The sequence below is a fragment of the Pteropus alecto genome, unplaced genomic scaffold (assembly GCF_000325575.1).
Source record: "Pteropus alecto unplaced genomic scaffold, ASM32557v1 scaffold105, whole genome shotgun sequence".
In the NCBI taxonomy this organism is placed as follows: Eukaryota; Metazoa; Chordata; class Mammalia; order Chiroptera; family Pteropodidae; genus Pteropus; species Pteropus alecto.
In genome coordinates, this window is record NW_006436294.1 from 617,289 (window position 1) to 639,592 (window position 22,304).

General features: G+C 52.4%; 1 protein-coding gene across 2 annotated transcripts in view; it reads right to left on the bottom strand.

Moving 5' to 3' along the window:
• ADCY8 (adenylate cyclase 8) overlaps positions 1-22,304 on the bottom strand; it is a 159,260-nt gene that overhangs the window by 2,613 nt on the left and 134,343 nt on the right. For both annotated transcript variants that reach the window (XM_006912922.1, XM_006912923.1), the window contains 4 exons: positions 19,135-19,293; positions 7,582-7,728; positions 2,542-2,634; positions 975-1,089 (listed from right to left, as the gene is read on the bottom strand). In XM_006912922.1, coding sequence (XP_006912984.1) covers positions 975-1,089; positions 2,542-2,634; positions 7,582-7,728; positions 19,135-19,293 — 514 coding nt within the window. The remainder of the gene's footprint in view (positions 1-974; positions 1,090-2,541; positions 2,635-7,581; positions 7,729-19,134; positions 19,294-22,304) is intronic.

The following is a 22,304-nucleotide window of genomic DNA, read 5'->3' on the forward strand; positions in this document are numbered from 1 at the left end:
GTGGTGTTCCTTAGATCTGACAAGTCAGATTTTGGTATTTCTCGGCCTTTTATTTTTTCCTCTCTAAAGATGCTAAGGGAGAACCAAATTAAATAAAGTGGCACACTGGCCAGAGGATATTTAAACTCTGAGGACTGCAGCAAAAGTTGCTTTAGATTGTCCCCTGGCGGCCAGAATGTCACCGGTCTCAGTCAGGAAACCCTGGAGCTGCTGCCGGGGTGGCCTTTTGGCTGTGTGATCTTGGGCTAGTTACTCCGCTTCTCTGGGCCTAGCTGCACCTGCCTAGGACCCGAGGATGCAGTCTGGAGCAGGGGCCTCCAGACTGTGCTAGGAGGGCCTCGAGGCTCAGCAGAGATGCCGAAGGAATTGGCAAGTCGAGCAAATCCTACAGGAAACTATCCACGTTGATATGACTCATTGTGTTGTCACCTTGCACAAGGTGTCTCTAACTTCAGAGGAAGGGTGAGCTGGGTGGCTGGGTGGCTGGCGGGCTGGGTGGCTGGGCGGCTGGGCACTATCTGACATCCTCAGGAGCAGAATCCTGCTTTCGCCTTACAGCATCGTCCAGGAGGACGGGAGAGCAACACGCTGACTGCCAGCCTTGGGTGACACAGAAGTCAGAATGAAATGACGAGGAGTCAGCTCCCTCCCTAAGCGGGGCCTTGCGTGGTGGGACACTGGACAAGCAGGTGGAGACAGGTGGCTGTGGTCTAGTGTTTGCTTTGTACTTCTGCACACGGCCAGTGTCCTTCCCTGACTTCCTGCATCTTGAGTGAGAGGAAGCCAGAGAGGCCTGAGCTGGCCCTGGCCCTGGCCCTGTCCCTGGCAAGGTCTGTGGAAGCCAGCTGCATTTTGTAGGAGAACGCTTCCCTGGTTTGGTGCCCTGGGCTCGGGAGGGCTGAGGGTGCGAGGCCAGCCAGCTCCGAGGGGACTCCCCCCCCACACCCGCCGCCACCCTGCCAGCTGCCACTCACCGATCCGGAGTTCGAAGTTGTTGAACGAATGCCTGTTGATCTCTTGGATGCTCTCGGTCAGAGCGAGAGAGAAGTCGGCCAGGGCACACAGGTGTCCCCACTTATCTTCACATCGCTGCGGCAGGTGGGAGAGGGGAAGTCATTCGCTGTGGCTGCTGCCAACACTCGCTTGGTGGGAGGAGGGGGGGCCTGCTCTATGTCCAGACCCCACCCACACTTCCCTCAGAAGGAACTGACCAGGTGTGTGAGCCCACGCATGCCCGAGTCACCAGTGTCAGGCACACAGGCAACGGGACGTTTCTTCGGAGAGTAGATGCGGGTGGCTTGTCAAAGCCCTTTCTCCACACCTGCCCTCGTCTATGCGGGTCGATGTGTCCTGAATTCCTGAGTGTGTGTGTGTGTGTGTGTGTGTGTACGTCCTGAATTCCTGAGTGTGCTCACGGGTGTGTGTGTGTGCGTGTGTGTGTGTGTGTGTGTGTGCGTGTGTGCGTGTGCGTGCGCGTGTGCTCACAGTGTCTAAGGAAGGTCTCACACATACATTTGCTCACAAAACGCCTGGGCGCAGCGTGGAGCAGCCTCCGCCCCTCCAAACCTCGGCTTCCTCACCCGTTGCCTGTAAAATGGGGACGAGCATGCCGCCCTGCCAGCCTCGGGGGGACTGAACGAGGCTGTGTGTGACAGAACTCAGTGCCCTGTGGGGCAGAGCCTGGCAAAGAGCTCCAGTAAAGGGCCAGACTGCGACTATTGCCGGCTTCGTGGGACCCGTGGCTTTTGTCACCACTAGTGAGCACAGTTATTACAGCTCTGACAGGACCGCAGACGAAGTAGGAATGAGTGGGTGTGGCTGTTTCCACTATAATTTGATTTATGTAAACGGGTGTTGGCTAGAGTTGGCCGCAGGCCGTCCCCTGTGGCCCCCTGCTACAGAGTGCCAGGCGCACATACCCAAGTACTAGTGTGGGGTTCCTGCCAGGTAGTTCATCCTATGACAGTTCTAGGTTTTTTTAGTTGGAAAGGAAACAAAGGCAGGATGAGAAAAAGCATGAGGATTCCTTCCCCCCGGTAACTCAGACGCATATTCACGTAACACCGATTGAGGACCTACTAGGTGCAAGGCTTAGTGTGCGGAGCACAGCATCAGCTCAGCGGACTCACCCACCAACCCCGGAAGGTAGATGATGGTGACCCCACTTAACATCAGTGCCTGGCACACGCTCGGTGCTCAAAAGAGCAGGAGCCGTTATGATTATTGCCTGTGACTTGCAGGGGAGAAAACAAAGGGAGAATAAGAAAATGGCTTATTCGGGGTCTCGTAACACCCACAACTAAACCGCGATCGGGGGACTTCTGGGCCCTGGTTTTGTTCGTCTGGTGAACAGTGAGGTTCGGCACGGGGCCCAGTAGTGCCTCGGTCACGGAGAAGCATCGCTTCCTCCAGCAGACACTGCTCGCCCCAGGAGGCAGACACATCCCACAGACAGGACATCCGGTGGCCTCACTGCCTTCAGCGATGTGCCCATAGGGGGGCCCCAGCCCTAGGCTGAGTTCAAAGAGTTCCTTCCTTTACCTGTTTTTCAGGTGACAGGCCTGACACGGCCATGTAGGTGCTGCCGATGGTCTTGATCTTCTCAATGTCTTGAAACCGGTCTTCGCCGAGCAGCTGAAAGAAATCCAGGCAATGGCGTTAGTCCTGAGTGTCCCTCCAGCAGCCCGGGGCTCCAGAAAGCAGGCCCCGGCTCACCGCGACGATGACCTCTGAGCGGGTCCGCATCCCGGAGGTAGCTACCGTTCTCGCTGAAAATCAAGCATGCGGAGAGTCGACGTGTATTTACCGAGCACCGGCTGAGTGCCGGGCACCAAGATGGGCGTAACCTGGGTCTGTTTCTATGAATCCTTGAAATAAACACAGGTGCCTTGCCAGTTAACAGAAGAAATCATAAATGTGCCCCAAATCTTTTTTGGCTTTGCTTTACACAGGTATTTGGAATCTGGTCTCAGCCACCGCCAGCTTATACCCGGTCACTATACTGCAGCCCCCTAGCTGCCCCTGCCCTATAGCATGTGCCCAGTGTGGCAGCCAGAGGGACCCCATTTAAACGTCAGTCGAGCCACGTCCCGGCTCTGTGCAAAACCCTCCTGCGGCTTCCCGCCCCACCAGAGTCAAGGCCAGAGTCGTCACTGCGACCTGCCGTCCTGCCACGCTCTGTCCCCTTCACTCACTCTGCTTCAGCTGCACTGACCTCCTTGCTGACCCTAATGAGCCAGGCCTGCTCCTGCCTCAGGACCTTGGCACGTGCCGTTCCCCCGCATGGGGTCGCCTTCCCTCAGGGGGAGACTATATGGCTCATTCCTCACCTCCTTCTTGCCTGAAATGCCACTCCAATGGCGTCTTGCTGACCGTCCCACCCCTGGGGCCACCTACGCTGTTAGATAAGGCAAGAGGAAATCAGCGAAGGAGATGGTGGAGAGGAGCCAGGGGAGCAGAAATAAAGCCACCAGGGCAGACGTCCAGTGGGGAGAGAGGTGTCCCCAGGTGAGTCACCCAGGCCAGATGCTGTCAGGGTCCAGCTGAACTCTCTCCCTTGAGATCTCACCGTATCTCGTGGCTTTCAACACAATCTCTGTGGTGAAGACTCTCACGTGCGTGTCTTCCTTGACCTTCGGACTCGGACGCACTGGCGCAAAGTGACATCCTCTTCACGGGTCCAGCAGGCGTCTCCAGGTGCCATTCGCACACCTGCGCCCGGTCCTTCCGCCCACCCACTGTCTTCATTAACGGGGCTCCATTTTTCCCGTTGTTCTGGATAAAAACTTCACAACCCACATCTAATCTGTCAGAAGCTCCTTAGCTCCACCTTCAAAAACATCCAGATCCTGTCTCTGTCCCACGACCTTCACGGCACAGGTCACACCCCTGTGAAGCTGGCCCTGTGCGCAGGAGCCAAGTTCAAAACTCAAACCTCCTGCTCCCGGGTCTGAATTCCGGCATCTTATCTCCCTTTGTTGGCAGGTGTTTGGATGCAACTTCTAGTTCTCCAACTCTTTGCCTCCCTTTAAGACTGTACTATCCTTAGGGGCTCACGCCTTGGGGAGAGGGGGCGAGCAGACAGATGGACCAGACGGAGAAGATGCGGAGGTCCATAGACGATATTGCTCCACACACCCTCTCAACACTAAGCAGGAGCTAAGAAAACTCGGAAAATTCCAGCCTGAGAGAAACTCTTCTGGGAAACAGGAAAAATGTGGCAGGTGCTTCTGCGATTTGTTGTGCGTGTGTGCACCTTGATTCACAGCCGAGGCAGCCTTTGTCCACGACTCTGGTTTCTTGAGCTAAAGGGAAGCCACTGCTCTGTCCTGGCCGAGAGTCTGCACCTGCGCCCAGGGCAGGGCACGCCCCAGCCTGGGATCACGTCTGACACCTCCAGCCAGGCTGGTTTCTGAGCGGCCCTTTGGCTGTTAATATTTTAGCTCAGAGATCTTGGCGAGCCTCCGGGTGCCCACCTCCCTCCCTCCGCCTCGTTGCAGCTCCATTTCCCCAGCTTCCTGTAGGGAGGGGCTCTTCCCTCCTCCCTCCTGGCAGAACTGCTTGGCCGAGGGCCAATTTCAGGCCCAGGCAAAGCCGATCAGGAGGCAGCAAGAGTCTTGGTTATTTCATTTAATATCCGTGCAGCAAATTTATCTCCCATCCAGCTGAAAGCATCTGGGGCACGATGGGCTCCCGATCGGCCCCTTTATTCATTCAGCAGTCTGCAGGGAGCGGTGAGAGAACTCTTCTGCCTTCTCTGGGGCAGGGGCTGTGGGACGACGGTCTGACAGCAAGTATAGCAAAGCCAGCCTGAAAACGTGAGCTCTGCGTAACGATCCGGTTTCCTCCGAGCCACGACGGAATTTCGCGTGCTCTCGGGTTCCAGTGGTAACTGTGTCAGCAAGGAGAGCAGCATCGCTATCGATGTGAGCACCAGGGCTTCTGGCTCACAGAGCCTGGCCAGGGCGGAATCCAGAGACAGAGGGCCCGTCCGGGCCACCCGAGGACAGCTGACGGTGCCTGGGCTTGGCAAGCCGGGGGCTGCTGTCTCCTTGTCGACAACATTCTCCTCCCTCTTCCCCTTCCTCTGCCCTCTCTCTTCTCCTTCATCTTCTCCTTCTCCTCCCCCTCCTCCTCCTTCTCCTCCAACAGGGGGTTCTAAAGATGACAGCCTCCTGACGGCTCTTCAGCCTCTCCAACTGCCCTCTGCAAACACCCATCTCGACCACCAGGGGCGCTGTCCTCCGTATCTGTATTTTGGAAGACCACGGGGTTTTTTCAGTTTGGGGCGCCAAGGTGCATGTTTCGTCCCATTTCATTTATCACAATTTAAAAACGTGTGGGTGAGCGCTTCCGGGAGATGGAGTGCTGTAGGGTTTAAAATAAAACAGAGCCTGATGTCCCAACCTTTAGTCAGATGATTTTTAGAAGAGCTATTTTTACTTTCTCATCTGGAAGTATTTCTGGACTGTGCTAGTCCATCTTCACCGTAGTATTTGCCAGCTGGTTCATGTCTCCCGTTTCATAATTAATGCGGCAGCTGCTATGGGCGCCTCTTATGTTCTCGGGACAATGCTAGGCCCTGGGGACTTCCCAGGGTACATAGGGGTACACCATCTATCTTCACGAGCTTACGGCCTGGCGTGGAGGATGGGAATACAGGTGCTATTACTGCAGAGTTGCCCTCATGCCCCGTATCACGAGGCCCTCTGTATGAGCACACCTCCCACTGACTCCTTGTGTGAAGGCAACTCAGAGTCACCCTGCCTCTGACTGGTCCGTGAAGCCACGGGAGACAAGCGATTGCATTTCATTTATCTTGGCTCCCACCCTCACCCCTAGGACAATGAAAATGGCCATCGTTGAGTTTATGACTACAAAACCAGCACCATGAAATGCCACTCAAGTGAGAAACAGTGAGATACGATGATTGAAAACCAGAACAGTATGGCAGACCTGGGTTCACATCTTGGCAGCCTACTCGGTGGTGGTAAGGCCTGGGCACCGCTGGTGTTTCTGAGTCTCAGTTTTGCTTATTTATAAAATGAGGGCTGATGATTCCTACCCCGTGGGTTTGGTCTGAGGAACAAATCGAAACTAAATGTGAATTATTGAAAATGGTGACTTGTGATAAACACCTACGGAGATGAATTTGATGGGTGTCTGTCTGCCCCAGAACAAAGCTGGGGAGGCAGGCTGTACCCTGAAGGGTTTCGGGCTCTGTGATGCAAGGATTTTCAGAGTATAAGTTTTTCATTGAAAAGGGAGTGACGTTTACCTGGCTAGATGGGGGATTAGAAGAGGCTTCGCAAGTAGAGATGATATTTGAATTAACTCTTAAATAAATGACTATTAGGTTTTCTGCTGGTCATGGAGTCAAGAGGGAAAGGATGGGATATAGTGAGGATGGTGTGATTTCTGGGCAGAAAGAGCAGTGTATGGAAGAGCCACGTGGGCTTGATGGCTTGTGAGCTGCTGGATGGTGCTGGACAGTGGGTCAGGTGGCATGCAGTGGGCAGAAAGGCTGAAGAGCGTATGGGGACAGTAAGTGCAAGGCCTCAGGTGACCGTATGAGGAGCTGGCAAGGGAGAGCCACTGAGAGGTTTTGGGTTTCCAAATCCTCCTTTTGGCGGTTGCTGATGGAGAGATGCAGGAGGGAGAGCAGTTAGGAGATGATTTCAGCGGTCCAGGTGAGAAACAATGTGGCCTAGGGCAAGATAAGAGCAGCTCTGCTGGTGAGGAACCGACAGATCTGAGACCTGCTAAGAAGGAGGAATCCACAGGACTCCGTAGCCGGCTGGAATGTGGGGACCGAGACAGGGATGCTGTCCAGGTGACGTAGTAGTTACTGTGGGTGCCCCGCCCAGACCTGCCGTACGGGGCCAGCCTCCAGCGTGCCACGGGTGGGCTGCCGACAATGCTCGGCCGCGTGCCTTTTTGGAGAGTTGCCTTGGTTGGGTTGATGGGCAAGATACTGGGAGGTTATGCACCTCTACTAGGCCAGCCCGCAGCCAATGGCTGACCAATACCAAAGCCTGGACCCCCTGTCTCAATGGGAAACAATTCTGTGGTACCACTCACACTCCTGGGGGTCTGGGGGGGCCTGGCGGGGGGCGGGTCAGGCAGGGGCTGCACCTGCATCGTGGCATGGCTTCTTCTTCAGCTTTTTCTCAGTCGATCACTTATCTCCCTCCTCAGCCTGAGACACGTGGATGGGCACTGGGACCTTCCTTCGAGTTGGGGGCTGGGAAGGAGAAGGCCCCCTCCTGCCGAGTCTATTAATATAATTTAAGCACAACGTGACTATTGCCCCTGCCCCCGATGTTACATGCTCTTTAGGCTCACGGAGGCTGGAAGCAGAAATGCTATCTGCGTATGTTCTTGATCTCCCCAAGGGAGAAACCATAGCATTTATCTCATGTAATGATTGTGATCCCTGGAGTAGATAATACATGCTTGTGACTATAGTGCAGCCTGGAGCTCTGCAAATGCAGACAATAATCATTGCTTCAAAGGACAACATAACACTGTGACAATGATGACGGCCCCTTGTGACTGCAGATGTCCGAGGCCACGGCTTACCTCATCGAAGTCGGCAATGATCTCGTTCAGAAGGCGCAGGCACTCCACTCCTTGGTTGTTCATCTCGGTCTGAGAGTAGAAGTCTGCGAACCCCGGGATGGAGGCGAACATCACGCCGACAGCATCGTAGGACTGAGAATACAGCTCCTGGACAGAGAGACACAAGAGGGAGCCAGGGACAGTCGTCAGAGGGGAGGCTGGGCCATGATGCTCAACCTCGGACAGGGCAGACAGCTGGGGCTCCCATGCCATCCCATCGACTCTGTAACCGCGGCGTCACCACCGTGCGGATCGCGGCCATGCAAAATTCATGGTCTCCAGCCTCGGCTGGGTCCAGAGTTCTGATCGCCCCTTCTTCCGTCCTCGGCCGCCTCTTCTGCTCTCCTCAGGGGCCAGCCCAAACCATCACCATTCTCCGTAACTTCGCCCTCCGCTCGACCCCTCTCGGTAGATGGTCTTGTGTCCTCGTCGAGAAAGCCGAGTGTGCCGATACTCACGCACCTGTCACCGTCACATTTATTTTCACCCTTGTGCTTCCCTCCAGATGTGTTTTCCATCTGCCAAAGGGCATCCCCTCTACCTGACTTCTTGACTCCCTTCTAATTTCTTCAGCAACTTCTCCCCTCCGTGAGCCTTTTCTTTCTTCTTTCTTCCTCCTCCAGCATCCTCTCCTCTCTCGGTGTCGCCTGTAAAAAGAAGACGGTGTGTCCTGGACCTGTAGACACTGTGGCTACCAACCGGTCCGCGTCTTCCTCTTCGTCCAAACTTCTCATCTGGGTTTTCTCCGCCGCCCGTTCCCGCTCTCCGAATGCTCATGCGCACGTCAGGTTGAGATGAAACGACTCTGCCACAGGTCGGACTGCCCGCCAAAGTGGGAAAATCACTGCACGCGCATCAGTTCGCACCTTCCCGGACAGCTGTGCAGACAGGTGTAGTGATTTGGACCAATATGACGACTCTTCATCTTTTATGCTTTAATGGCATGGCATCCGTTTTCTTTGTACCCGGCCTCCTCAAAGGCTTTTCTTTTTTTGTACTTATCTTCTCCTTAAATGTGATGGCCGTGGTTCTGTCCTTGACTCACTGCCCGGTTCAAATATCACCCGCTCGGCAAGGCCACCCCACTTGCTCTCAGCCTTTCACCAGCGTTCATGTGTGACGGTCTCTCAACCTCCACCTCCAAGTCACTTCTGCTTCGAGAGCTCCAAACTTGTGTGTCTGGCGCTGGGGTGCCCTCACACTCCTCAGATGATAGAGGCTGCACCTGAAGGCCTCTGCTCTCACCTGAACTTGCTCCGGCTCCTCCATTCTCCGACCCAGTTGGCGGCAGCCACGCTGCCGAGTCAGCAAAGTTAGAGATGCTCAGAGCCATCCTTGTCTCTTCCTTCCCCGTCAAGCCCAGATTTAATAAACTGCCAAGTCCTGCTGGGTTCCTTTTAGTCTCCTAAACATTTTTTTTCTAACCTCTCACTGTGGTTTTTTTATCAGGCCCTTCCCATTTTCCTACTTCACCAGGGATGGGAGGCCTCCCGTTGGGGTCCCTGGCTCTAGTCCCCCCCAAAGGCACGTGCTACGTGGTAGCCGGAGTGACATTTTAAGAATATAATATTGACCATGACTCTCCGATTCTTAAAACCCCCAGCGGCCCCCCACTGCCCTCAGAATGAAGCTCAAACGCAGTGGTGTGATGTATATTCCCATATTCATGCCCCCGTGTCCACCTATGTCGTCAGCCTCCTTGCCTGCAATTCCCTGCGTTGGGCCCCGTGTCCCAGAAACACCGAAGCATGTGCACTTGTGTGTGCACACTGTCGCAGGTGCTGCAGGCGTCCTGCTGGCCTTGCCCCTCAAGGCCCCGCCGTCAGCCCTTGGTTTCTCTGCGTGGAGTTTGTGTCTGGCCACTGGAGGACACTCTGCCCATGTACGCACAGGGCCGAAAATTCCAGGCAATTAATGTCCTCTCAGGAGCAGCTCCTTCGCCCCTCTGGCCAGCTGACTTTGGGGGGCCACTTTCTACACCATTTCCTCCAGTTCCCCGGGGGGATTAAGCTCCAGTCACCCGCAGAAGTAGCTAGTCTGACGACACCTTCTTCCCACTGTCCTGCCTTTGCACGTTCCCTGGGACCACCTCAGAGGGAATGACTTGTCCTCGCCTTGTCTCAAGGTAGCTTCTGGAAGAAGTCAAATGACACTCTCCGTTTCATGCTTCCGTGCTGTTATTCTTCCTGTCCTTCCCTTGACGGGGGATGTCCTTCCTCCTTGCAGTTAGCCTCCCTAACTTTCTGGTCTCCACCTTCACTTAGATACCACATCCTCCACACACCCTCCCAGTCTCACAGGTGGGGTCGGGAGGCTGGGCTCGGAGCTGTGGCAGCATCTCAGTGACTCCACGCTACAGCCCTTGCTGCCGGCACTGCCGACTTAATGTGCCCGTCCTCGGCGAGGGCAGACTCCACGCCGTTCACCTTAGCGCATTCGAGTCATCCAGCTAGCGTTGTTTGGACGCCTGCAATGTAATGCATGTCCTACGCAGGCTCTGGTGCAAGGTGAACGCTCAAAACTGTTTGTTGAGTTAATGACTCTCTAGCCTTTGTAGGAAACATGAAAGCTTACGAGGCACTTACATGTGAATGCGATGACTTAATCCTTGCAATTATCCGGTGAAGCAGGTCTGACGACTATCCGCACTTTCCAGATGAGGAAAATGAGACAGAGGGGAAGTTAAGTCATCGTCTGAATCATCACACAGTAGTCGCAGAAGAGTGGGGTCAGGAGACCCCCAGAGCCTTCCCCACTCCGCCCCCTCTGCTTTTCGTGCCCTCGGTCTGAGAGACGTGGTGTCTCTGATTCACGGTCTGTCGGTCTTGAGCTTTTAAGTGTGGGTGAACCGGAACGATGCCTTCACTAGCCCTGGTCCAGAAGAGCACAGGCCGCTGGCGGCTGGCTGGACTGAGCTGGTTCGGGTCGGAGGAGGACAGGTGAGGCCAGGAGCAGTTAGTTCTAAGGTGGGGCCGTTCCCTGGGCCGTGAACGACGGGGCGAGCCTGGCAGGTCGGAAAACCTGCGTTAAGTGATCTTACGGGACCACGTCCTCCGGATAGCTGCGATTTGCAGAGAAAAAGTCTCTGTTTACTCTGTTGCCTTTTGTACTAATTTCCTCGAGCTGCCACAACAAATGGGTGGCCAAACCACAGCGATTTATCGTCTCATAACTCTGAAGACTGGAAGCCTGAGAGCGAGGCGTCAGCAGGGTTGGTTTGTCCCGAGGCCGCCGTCCTCGGCTTGTAGGTGGCCATTCTCCCCCCAGGCCCCACATCTCCACATGGTTTTCTTCTGTGTGTGTCTGTGTCTAATTTCTTCTTCTTATAAGGACACCAGCTGCACCGCATAAGGGCCCGCCCTGCTGGCCTCGTTTGAGCTTAATGACCTCTTTCAAGATCCTCGCTCCAAGTGCGGTTACACTGGGATTGTAAAATACGATTTATGGGGACACAATTCAGCCCATAACACCAGCATTTCTATTTTCTGCTTAAAACAGAAAAAAAAAAAAGGAAAAAGCCTACCCCTGCCCTCTGAAACCCACTCCGTGATGGCACAGTTGTCCAGGTCCCCTGCCACTTCCGTTTACGGCTGGTCAGCGGTGGTTTCGTCACCGTCGTCTGGCTGCTTGGGTGTTCCGGTGAACCCCACCTCCCACAATCTTCCTAGCTTCGGTTCCAGCCTCTGCCAGCCCCTGGAGTGCTCCAATGGCGTAAGTGATAAAGAGAATCCCAGTGACATCAGCTCCATCTACGGAGCGCTTCCCGTGTAACAGGGATGACTCGGAACACGGCACAAGCATCGGCTCATTTCGCGCGTCACGCTGACCCCGTGGGGTAGGTACAGTCGAGATCCTATTTCCTTCATGGGGAAATTGAAGCCCCACAGTTAAGAGTTAGAGTTGGAATTCACATCCAGGCCCCTGGCTCTAGAGCCCAGGATGCTCCAGTGGTAGTAGTAATAGTAGTAGTAGTAGTAGTAGTTCCGTGGTGGTAGTAATAGTAGTGGTAATAGTAGTAGTAGTAGTAGTAGTAGTAGTAGTAGTAGTAATAATTGTGATAACCATAATCATGATTACCAACAATAATGAATGATAATGGCAATAACCATAACCACAATCACCATAACAATAACAGCCATGATAAGCGAGGTAATATCTAGGAATAAATGTCACTGGATTGGCAACTAGTCCCGGCACGTCCATCTGAAAGGACAGTGGAGTTGACATCCGGGGAGGTCAGTACACAAACCTGAAGACATGCGACCTAAGCTCAGGTCTTGACCCTACTGGAGAGTGGAGAGCTGGGAATGGGGTGGGAAGAGACTCCGCCTCCTCTCTGCCGGATGCCATCTGATGGGGAGAGTGGCCAGGAGGAACTGGGTCCAGGGCACCGGCCTCTCTCCCGATCCCTCCATGCTCCAGGTGCATCGGTGCTTCGTGTGTCCTTAGCCAAGGCGGTTCTCACACCAGCTCCGAAGGCTGGTGTCATTTCCCATGGATCGTGTAGGAAAATGGGCTCAGAGAGGTTGAGTAGGCGGCCGTAGGTCACACAGCTAGTTAGTGGTGGAGATGGAATTTGAGGCGCTTGGACTGTCCAGCACCCGACACAGCTGTCCTTGCTAGTGGCCTTTCAGCAGCACCTGGTAAAGCCATGATGATCAAGCAGCTTTCCCGGGACTCAGTGATGGCCTGTCGGACACTGATGACAAGCCTGCTTGACTTACCCACCCCGTGCAGGCAGGGAACCTGGAGCATGGCGGGCGTCCATCTCCATGAGGGAACCGGGGCTTGCCACACGGGAGGAGAAAGCTCACTCATCTTGGACACAAACAGGTCTTAGCGGATATAAGACAGACTGAGGTACGATGACTGGTGTCCCCAACCACACCCGCCACTCCTGTGGGGAGAACGGGGTAGAGGATGGAAAGAGAGGCAGGGACTCCCCTCTTAGCCCTGCCCCAGAGCCTGGAACGTGTCACAGGAAGTTCTTTCTTCAGCATGTCAAGGCAGGAATGTGGGAAGAGAGCGTGAGATGGCCCCGCAGACCCAGCCCTGTGCCTGTGGGCAAGTGAGGCAAACTCTCTGCCTCAGGTCGCTCGGCTGCCGAAGGGGGCGCTGACTCCTGCTCTGCCGTTCCCGGGTTTCCCCGAGGTGCTTGGCACGATGCTGCCCTTTTGTCTCTGTACACAGGGTTGACGGTGACTATGTTTTCTACTGGTGGCACAGCCCCTGTCAAGCAGCCATGACTCTCACTGGTCCCAGAAACTGCTTTGCTCATTGTCCCCTCAGGCCTGGGGTGGTAACAGCTTCCCAAGACTGGTGACCCCACGAGGCTTTATCAACCGTCTTCATCCCTGATGCTTCAATTAGACCCAGCAGAAAGGAGGTGGGCACGTCCAAATGAAGACGGTTCGAGGAGAGTTCATTCGCAAAGGGCTTCATTAGGAAGCTGAGGGCAGAGTGTAGGGGACCCTGAGAAATCCCTCAGGAGCCCAGGGCTAGCAGCAGTAGAGCTGCCATCCCCCACCCCAGGGGGTTAAGGAGAGCCCAAGGGGTTGAGTTGGCAGTGGAGGCAGCACGCAGCGGCCGCGAGAGGAGCTGTGAATTTCTGTGGAAGGACATAGCCAGCCTAGGAACAAATATTCGGACCTCGGCCTCCTTCCCCCTTTTCTGACCTCCTACCCAGCACCCCACATTGCCGACTCTCAACTAGGTGTCACAGGGCACGCGAGGTGATTGATGCGGCCCAGGGAAGTCATCCCCCCACCCCGCGAGCAAGCAGGGAGATGGGGACGAGGGGATTGGGGGGGCACCCAGAAGAGTTCCAGCCACCTGCCCACACCGTTAGAGACAGCTCATCATTCAACGAGCTCCAATCAACCCCTTCGAGTGCGCCATCTGTTTCTTGCTATTTTGGGCTCAAAGAATACAAAAACACTGTAAACTCGAAAGGAATTGATGAATATAGAGAGCTATTATTGTCTTATTGTCAGCCTCCTCTGGTTGGATGTGCAAGTTTGGGCGTTGCAGAGGATTCTGAGCATATGCGCCCCACTCATGCCAAGGTGAAGACCTTGGCCTCCTCTTTGCTCAGGGGAATACGCCCCTGTCCTTTACTTGCCCAGGCTTGGCTGGTTCCAAGTCCTGTGTGTCCTACATGACGTGAGGCCACCTCTTTGTGGGAAGAAACAGGGTCTGAGACCTGCGCCCTTTTCAGGGTCCTTCTGTGACATTCAGGTCTCCGCTCCAATGTCACCTCCTTGGAGAACCTTCTGCGACCCCCGACTGTAAATGCCACATACTCTAGTTCCTTATTTGGCTTCTTCCAGTCTCATAGCGTATAACTGCCGGACGCTAAGTTATATAGTTATTCACTTTAATGTCCGTCTTCCCATGAAAACACGCTTCACATCGGCAAGGGCTTCGTCTTCTCTGTTCACCGTTTGAACCCCAGGATCTAGAGCCATATCTGACACGTGGCTGGCTCTAGATAAACACCTGCTGGACAGACACGGTGGGGTGGTGATCGGGAAGTAGGACAAGTAGCGACGGCTCTCCTTTATCCAAAGTGACACCAGCTGACAACCTGTGCTCAGAACGTGCCAAGCACCATGTAAGCGCTTTATGCATAACGTCCCATGCAAACGTTCTAACCGTCAGGTACCACTGGGAAGCATGGCTACTTCGAGAGAAATGAGGCCCAGAGAGGTTTATCACTTGCCCGTAGTTGCAGAGGGAGTGAGAGGGGCCAGGACCGAGCTCAGGGCATTCGCCCCTTGAGGGCGCCACACGCCTCTCTCCGCAGAACTCGCCTGGCTCCAGGTGCGCTGGCCCTTCGTGTGTTCCTCCTACCCGACAATTCCACATCAGCTCCCTGAGGACCGTGCTATTTCCCCATTAACTGGGCTCAGAGAAGTGGGCTCAGAGAGGTCGGGAACGCCGCCCTCGGTCACGCAGCTGGTTCACGGCAGAGATGGGATTTGTGTCACACACACTGGCCAGCCCCTGAGACAGCTGTCCTTGTTAGAGTTTGTGTAGCGGCTCCCAAGGAAGCCACCGCCACGAGAGAGCAGGTTTCCCGGGACTCAGTGCTAGCCTGTCTGACACTGATGGCCCAGCCCACCTGGCCTCATCTGCGACAGTTTCTGCCCTGGGGTGCTGAGCGCTATTCTAAGCCGGAAGCCCAGCAGAACAGCAGAAGCTGCCAGAACCTTTGCGTGGGGGACACAGCCGGCACAGATGTGGACAGGATGTTCCAGGGGCGAGGCTCTGTCCACCATCCTGTGTTTGGATGGCTTGAGTCACCACGTGTCACTTCACTCCCTTCTCTCCCACTCACGCCCTAGCGGCAAAGTGGAGGAGAAACAGCACGTTTGGTTTGGAAGTTACGCGCACCTGAGTGCGTCTTGAGCTCACTACTCACTAGCTTTGTGACTTTGGGCAAGTTCCTTTACTTCGCTGAGCCTCGGTTTCTTCATCTATGAAATGGGGATAATTATTCTTACGTCCTTATTGCTCACAGCTGTGAGCACCGCTGCGGCCCCATGAAAGCTGGGACCCAAACTCACAGATGTCCCCCCATCAGACTTTCCGGGGTTGGTATCATGGTTCAGATCTGCAGCGGGAGGCAACGCTAAACTGTCTCTTACAGCAGCAGCATGAGATCGGGAGTTTCTGCAGGCGCCGGCAGCCCCGCCGCGGCCCCTCATCCCCGCGTATATAGTACTAGTCTGTCTCTCTCCCCCTACACACCCCAAATTCTTCCACACAGACACTCGTTTTACACACACATATCTCGGATTCTTCCAAACACCTACACAGCGTAAGCCCTGCCGCACAGACAGACAGACAGACACACACACACACGCCAGTCTGGCCAAGTTCCCAGAGCCAGCACGGACGGGTAGAGCACGGTCAGAGGCACGTGGTACAGATGGAAGAAATCCGAGGGACTGGGTTTGAGCCGCAGCTTTGTTTCAATGAAGCGAGGCATGTCGTGGGCCTCTCTGAGCCCGTTGTTTCTTCAGTAACGTGGGGTCGACAGAATAGAACGAAAGATCATTCTCATCGATTGCCTGTCTCAGTACCTGGCGTGCTGAAGGTGTTCGGTAAATGGCGTTTCACCATAATGCGCAAATTCTCTAGGCGAGGTACAAACTTTCTGTGTTTGAGCCTCGCTGAGTGTGAACCCTTTACATATTTAAAGGGCAAGTCCTTTTATTGACAATGTCTTATGTGATTAAGGCTGAACCTGCCATCTATTTTGCTCAGTGGGGGCTTGGCCTAGAGAAGAGCCGATGACCTGGGGTCCCCGCGTCTCTGGTTGGCTCCCTTCCCTCCAGGATGAAGCCCGTCTACTCCCGCCCCTCCCGCTGGTCCCGAATCCCTGGTGTGTGGATCGAAAAGCGGGTTTCTTTTCATTTCTCCCTGGGCTTTTCCTCCGAGGGCTCCAGGGTGGCACCCGCCCCTTCGGGCGGTCACGGCTGACGCACACCGGTTCCCTCTCAGCTTCCTTGGCTTCGTCGAGAAGCTCTTGCAACGAGGCCCCTGCCTCAGGGAGCCTTGAGGAAACCAGGCCGGAACCTGCTTCCGGAGAGCTCCGTCTGTCAAGGAGGGTGGGTGGCGCCCGGGTCCGTGTCCAGGGACCCTCGAGGGCCTGCGTTCGTCAGGAGCTGACTATGCGAGCAGCGGACCGCTCACCCCCTTGGCCCCGCTTCCATTGCTCTTTCTGCGGGGGCTTGAAAGAGGTCTCACCCGGTTCCACTCTACGGGAAGGGATACAAGCCCAAATGTCCTTATGGGACCAGCAGGTGACACAGTGGCAGGACACGGATGGGTACACGGGAGAGCCCAGTCCATGCCTAAAGCCATCAGATCCAGCAACTAAAACAAATAAGCGAACCACCCAACCAGCCACCGCTGAGTGGCGTCCCTGACCACAGCTGCCCTCGCCAGCCACTGACCGGCCGCTGATCGGTGCCTGCCCGTCGGAACGCCAGTCACAATGGGCAGCACCCTCGTGCCTTTCTGTGCTCGGTTGCCATCTCTTTGCCCCCATTTGAATACGAGCTGAGTGATGGCAAGCCCTTGTCTGTTTAGTTGACCATGAGTGTCCCAGGACCTCATATAATTCCAGTATAACGCCCATTGCACATCCTGGGCCTTGTAAATATTTGCTAAATGTTTCTTGTGGCTCCGATCCCTGAAAAGTTTATTCTGCTTCACTCAGACAAAGTTGTCCTTTTGTGGCCAAAGGCTAAAGCTTGCACTTGGCTGGGTGTCAGCCCTCAGACCAGCCGTGAACAGCTGAACACCCCTTCGAGGCTGACTCCACATCCCCACATGGTGTCTGCCCACTGGTAGGGTGAGGTGGTCTCCCCCATCACCCCCAGCTTTCTTGCTGTGTCCCAGCCACACCTGCTGCCAGTTCACACCGTGTCCGTGCGCCTCAGCACACCTGGGCCCTCGGCTTGCAATGCTGCTCCTCACCTTGCCTGTCCAGTGCCTGGCGCATGGCAGGTACTCAGTTAATATTTCACCGAGGATCACTGAGCACACACTCATCTCATCGTCCATCAGACAAAGCTCCACTGAGGACTTCTCCAGGGAGCTCTCTATGGTCTTCCCACCTCTCTCCTATGGAAGAATTGATCTATGTTCTCCGAGATTCTCTATCTCATCTGTGAAGTGGAGTAAAACACCAGCCTTTCCGGATCACTATGAGAATTAAATAAGCAAGTGCGTGCCGAGCGACTGGCTCAGGGGGACACTCGCTGCAATGGAAGCGCCTTCTCCTTCCTCCGCATGGCGGGTCCACTGCCACCGGAATCAGCCGGCGGTTCCAAGCATGACTTCGGCTCTGTCGGCACCGAGTCCGGAGGGTCGCAGAGCATCGCCGGGCGGGCGTCCAACACGCTTCCATCGGTGGCTCACTTCTCACCTGGCACATTGAGTCCATGGGCCCTCCAGGTACTTCTGGCAACCCGTCAGCTGTCCACAGCTGTTCCCAGTATGACGGGGGCCACTGGACACTACAGACTCCTGAGGAGCGATGGGATCCCCTCTTCTGGCAATTAATTCAGTCCAACGACCAGGCAATGCCCACAGCCGAGGGCGCGATGCTGCTCTAGGCCCTGCCTTCCATGTCTGGACCCTTCATCCAGGCTTCTCTGCACTCAGGGCTGCCACCACGGGGGTCCCTGACGAGTCACTCTGTGCCTCTGACTAGTAACTTTGTGACCTCGGATGAATTACTGAATCTCTCTGAATCTCACTGAGTTCATTTGTAAAGTTAGAAAAAGCATCACATTCCTACATTGATCAGAACCCCTCGATCTCTACCCGCATCTGATCGTGAAGCTTTCTAGGCACGTGACTGTCTTCGTATTCTCTGCCGTGCCCCCGACAACGCCTGAGACGTAACGGATGCCAAGTCACTTGGGTCTCTTCGAGGTGCTCACTGCCAAGCAAGGGCCGTAGAGTGAGGAAACGACCCTGGCAGCTGGACTTCACTGAGTGGCCCTTCGGGCCGAATATAAGAGAAACGGTTTTAAGTCAAAGAGCATTTTTGAGCACCTACTACATGGTAGGCAATGTGCTAAGAAGCTATATATATATATATCTATGCATACATATATACATACGTGTATGTATTCATTATTTTTAAAATGGTGGTAAAATACACATAACATGTAATTCACCATCTAGGACTTTTAAGTGCACATTTTGGCGCTACTAAGCTCATTGACACCGCTGTGCAGCCGTCTCTGCTGTCCATCCCCACAACCCCTCACCTTGCAAACCCGAACCTGTACTCGTGAGACAGTCACGCCCGTTCCCCCTCTCGCCCAGCCCCTGGCACCCACCATTCTCCTTTTTGTCTCTACGAATTTGACTTCTTTAGAAGCTCGGGTAAGTGGAGTCGCACAGTATTTGTCCTTTTGTGACTGGCTTTTTTCACTTAGCATGTCTTTAAGGTTCATCCATGTTGAAGCATGTGTCAGAATTTCCTCCCTTTTTAAGGCTAACAGCCCGCCATTTGCATATGCCACACTCGTTTATCCATTCATCGGCCGGTGGACACTGGGTTGCTTCCATCTCCCGGCTATTGTGACTAATGCTGCTGTTAATATGGGTGTACGTATATCTCTGTGAGACTCTGCTTTAAATTTTCTTGAGCACATACCCGGAAGTGGAATTGTTGCATATATACATATATAATTTTTAAAATACGTGCACACACATATTTAAAACTTTAAAATTCCAGTTCAGCCTCGTAAAGGAGATCTGATGACATCCATCTCACAGACGAGGGACCTGAGGCCGGGGAGGCTGTGTGTGTACACTCACGATACTAGGCAGCTGGCATGGCCTGGCGCCACGTGGCAGGCATGGTCTCCGTTCTCATGTGGGCGCAGGAGGACAGCGGACTTCTCCCAGAGCCTGGGATCCGGGTGTCCAAGTGCACCCCACCCACGGCCACCCCACGTGCTGGCCGGACGTGCCTGGGCGTACCTCATTGTCTCGGTCCTTCTCCAGGAAGTGGCGGGCCACGTGGCTGGGCAGGATGTTGCGCAGCATGTTCTCATTGTGCTCCCTCAGCTCCTTCATCTCGTTGATCTCCTCCTTGGCCTGAACTCGCCAGAGGAAGTCCAGGCGGGCCGTGTACTCCAGCTGCAGTGCAGGTGAGAGAGAGAGAAGAAACAGGTGGACTCCCAGGGTACTGGTTTCTGGCACGCAAGCGCGACGCTCCACAAATGACACAGAGCCTCATCGGAGCATTCTGGGAGGCATTTTGCCTGATGCCAAGAGGTTAGAGGATGTTCGGGTTTCACAGGGCTGTGCAGCTCCCCTTCCTAGCATTACGGCACCTGTTATTTTTATCATTGTGTATGTGCTTATCTGATAACGCCTGTGTCTGCTGCTAGATTGTAGATGCTATGAGGTAAGGGGTCCTTTCACCTTAAACATTACATACTTACTGTGCAGCAACATGCCTGGGACAGGGCAGGTGTTCAATCAATATTTGGTGATGGGACAAAGAAGTTACAATAATAAAAGCCAGCTGACACTGAGATGGCACTTACTATGTGCTGGGCATTATGCTAAGCAATATATATATGTGTGTGTGTGTATATATACATATACGGGCATTATGCTAAGCAATATATATGTATGTATATATACATATATACACATATATTCACTCCCTTCGTTCTACACGACTCTAATGGGAAAGTGTTATTATCACTCCTTTCGTTCTACACGACTCTAATGGGAAAGTGTTATTATTGATCCTTATTGCACTTATGAGAAAATGAAAGCAAATGTGGTTAAGTAAATTAAGCAAAGTCACACACTCATTTAGTGGAGAAGCCAGGATTCGGGCTTAACTCCATGGTCCCATCCCAGAGTCTGAGCTCTGAATCATGAGGAGATTAGGACGAAATGGATGAAGCAGTAATGGGAAAATTGTGGATTTAGTTGTGTGGATTTAAAGTCCTGGTCCCACTTCAACACCATAACCTGGACTAGTGACCTCATCTCGGTCTCCTCTGTACACCAAAGACCGCGTAAGATTGGAAGAGGAATTATTTAGGAAGTTATACATAAAGCACATGGCTCACGGCAGGTCCTCAAAACACATCCGTTCCCTCTCGTCCTCGCTTCCCTTTGCATTGGAAAGCGGACAGCTTCGTTTCTAAAGGATCTCACATATTTGTCACAGCTTCGGGGATGTCATTATTTCAAAGTCTTTAACTGTTGGAATGAACAATGTGTCGCACTATTAAACACGTGGTTGGATGCCCTGAATTCAAGGGCATAAAAATACAGCTAGTTTGTCTTACACGAAAGCCTAAGTGGGTGGCAAAAATAGGAAGAGACAGAGGAACCAGATTGTTCATTTGGCAGAATTTGTAATAGCAAAAGCTGAAAACTACCCAAGTGTTCATTTTGTTGGGCGGATAAGCTGTTATACACAGCCATGAAAAGAAATGTAGAATATTTCTCTATATTGTGATGGACCGTCTACAAGGTGGTGGTGGAGAAAAGCGTGTTTAGTGTGTCACCACTGATCTAAGGAAGGGAGAGATCTATACCTCTCCCTCTCTATGTATATTTAATAAATATTAATTAATTAAATTTACTTAATATTTTTAATAGATATTTATCAAAAAATTGAAGTATAAAAAATAAAAAAGTAAAAAACCATAAGAAATCATTACCGATGAGATAAGGAAGGGCAGGAATAAGGTAAAGGAATAGGAATAGAATTTAAACTTTTAATATTATACCTTGTTTTAGGAACCTGACTTCTGAATCATGGAAATATTTTACTTATTTACAAAACTAAATATGTTTTAAAAACTCTGTAAAAACAAAAACAAATAATAAGCAAACTAACTCACATGCATAACTGCATGAGAGGAAGTATTCTAAATTTTTTTAACACATAATTTGATGATACATTCATAGAGAGAAATACTCCAAGGATAAAAGGAGCTCAAAAAGAATCTTAAAACTGTTTACAATGACCATATCATAGGCAGTAGTGTTTGTGTTATTATTATTAGACTATGGTATATGAATTATAGGATGAAGCAAATGAGTCACTGTGTTGGTGTCACTGAGAACTGGAGTTTGGGGGAAAGGCAAAAGGGGGTACAGATGTAAGACTGACGACGTTAAGTCAGAAGCCTATGTCCTGCCTGCGAAATGGAAGTGTCACTGTGAACTCATGATATACATGTATTTCCAAGCCAACGTGAATAGGTTCCTCTTTGTCAAAGATGTAACAAGTTGAGCTTGACAAGAATAACAATTGCAGTAGATTGAAACACAGGAAGTATGTTAAGCATAAGTTCGTTATGACATTTAAAAAACAAAACCTGATTGATCATCTCTAAATAATGCTCAGGAACAAAGTTATTGGGCAATTTTAGAGGGGACAAATTTATAGGGCAGGAACTAAGCATTTTTCCTGCCTTTGCTTTATCAGCTGTACTTTGAGGCAATGTGTAACTGGTAAGGGGAAGGTTCTTATTTGGAGAAGGTTCTTATTTAAAACATACTCCAGGTCATAAATTATGGAGCATTAAGAGGATTGGACTATCACCATCTATAAAATAAATGACACAGACTATCATCAGTAGCTGCTAATGTCACCAAAAGAGAGACGAGCAGATATTATGTATCCCTTACAGTAGTTCACAAAACCAACCAATTAAATATTTTTGTGGAAAAATACTGAACTTGGATCTCACCAAGTTTCTAGGCATAATACCAGTACAGGAAAAAGAAAGGATAGAGGTCTGTGTTAAATAACTCCAGGGGTACAATCAACAAACTCTAGGTGGGGAGAGATCCTACTTTGGAGGTGAGATGGCTATCCAAAAATATTGAAAGAATGAAGAAGAAGGAGGGTAATCCTACATGATTACGAAAGGCCCAAGAGACATATCGACCAATGACAATATGTGGACTTTATCTGGATTCCAATTTAAACAAACTTAAAAAATATAAACTACTCAAGGAATTGAAACGCTGCCTGGAAGTTTGACGATATTAAAGCATTACTGTTTTCTATTTTAAGATGTGATAATAGTATTGTGATTAGATTAAATTCTCTATCTTTCAGATACATATTGCGTTGCCGGCAGATGAAATGGTAGGACAGCTAAAAT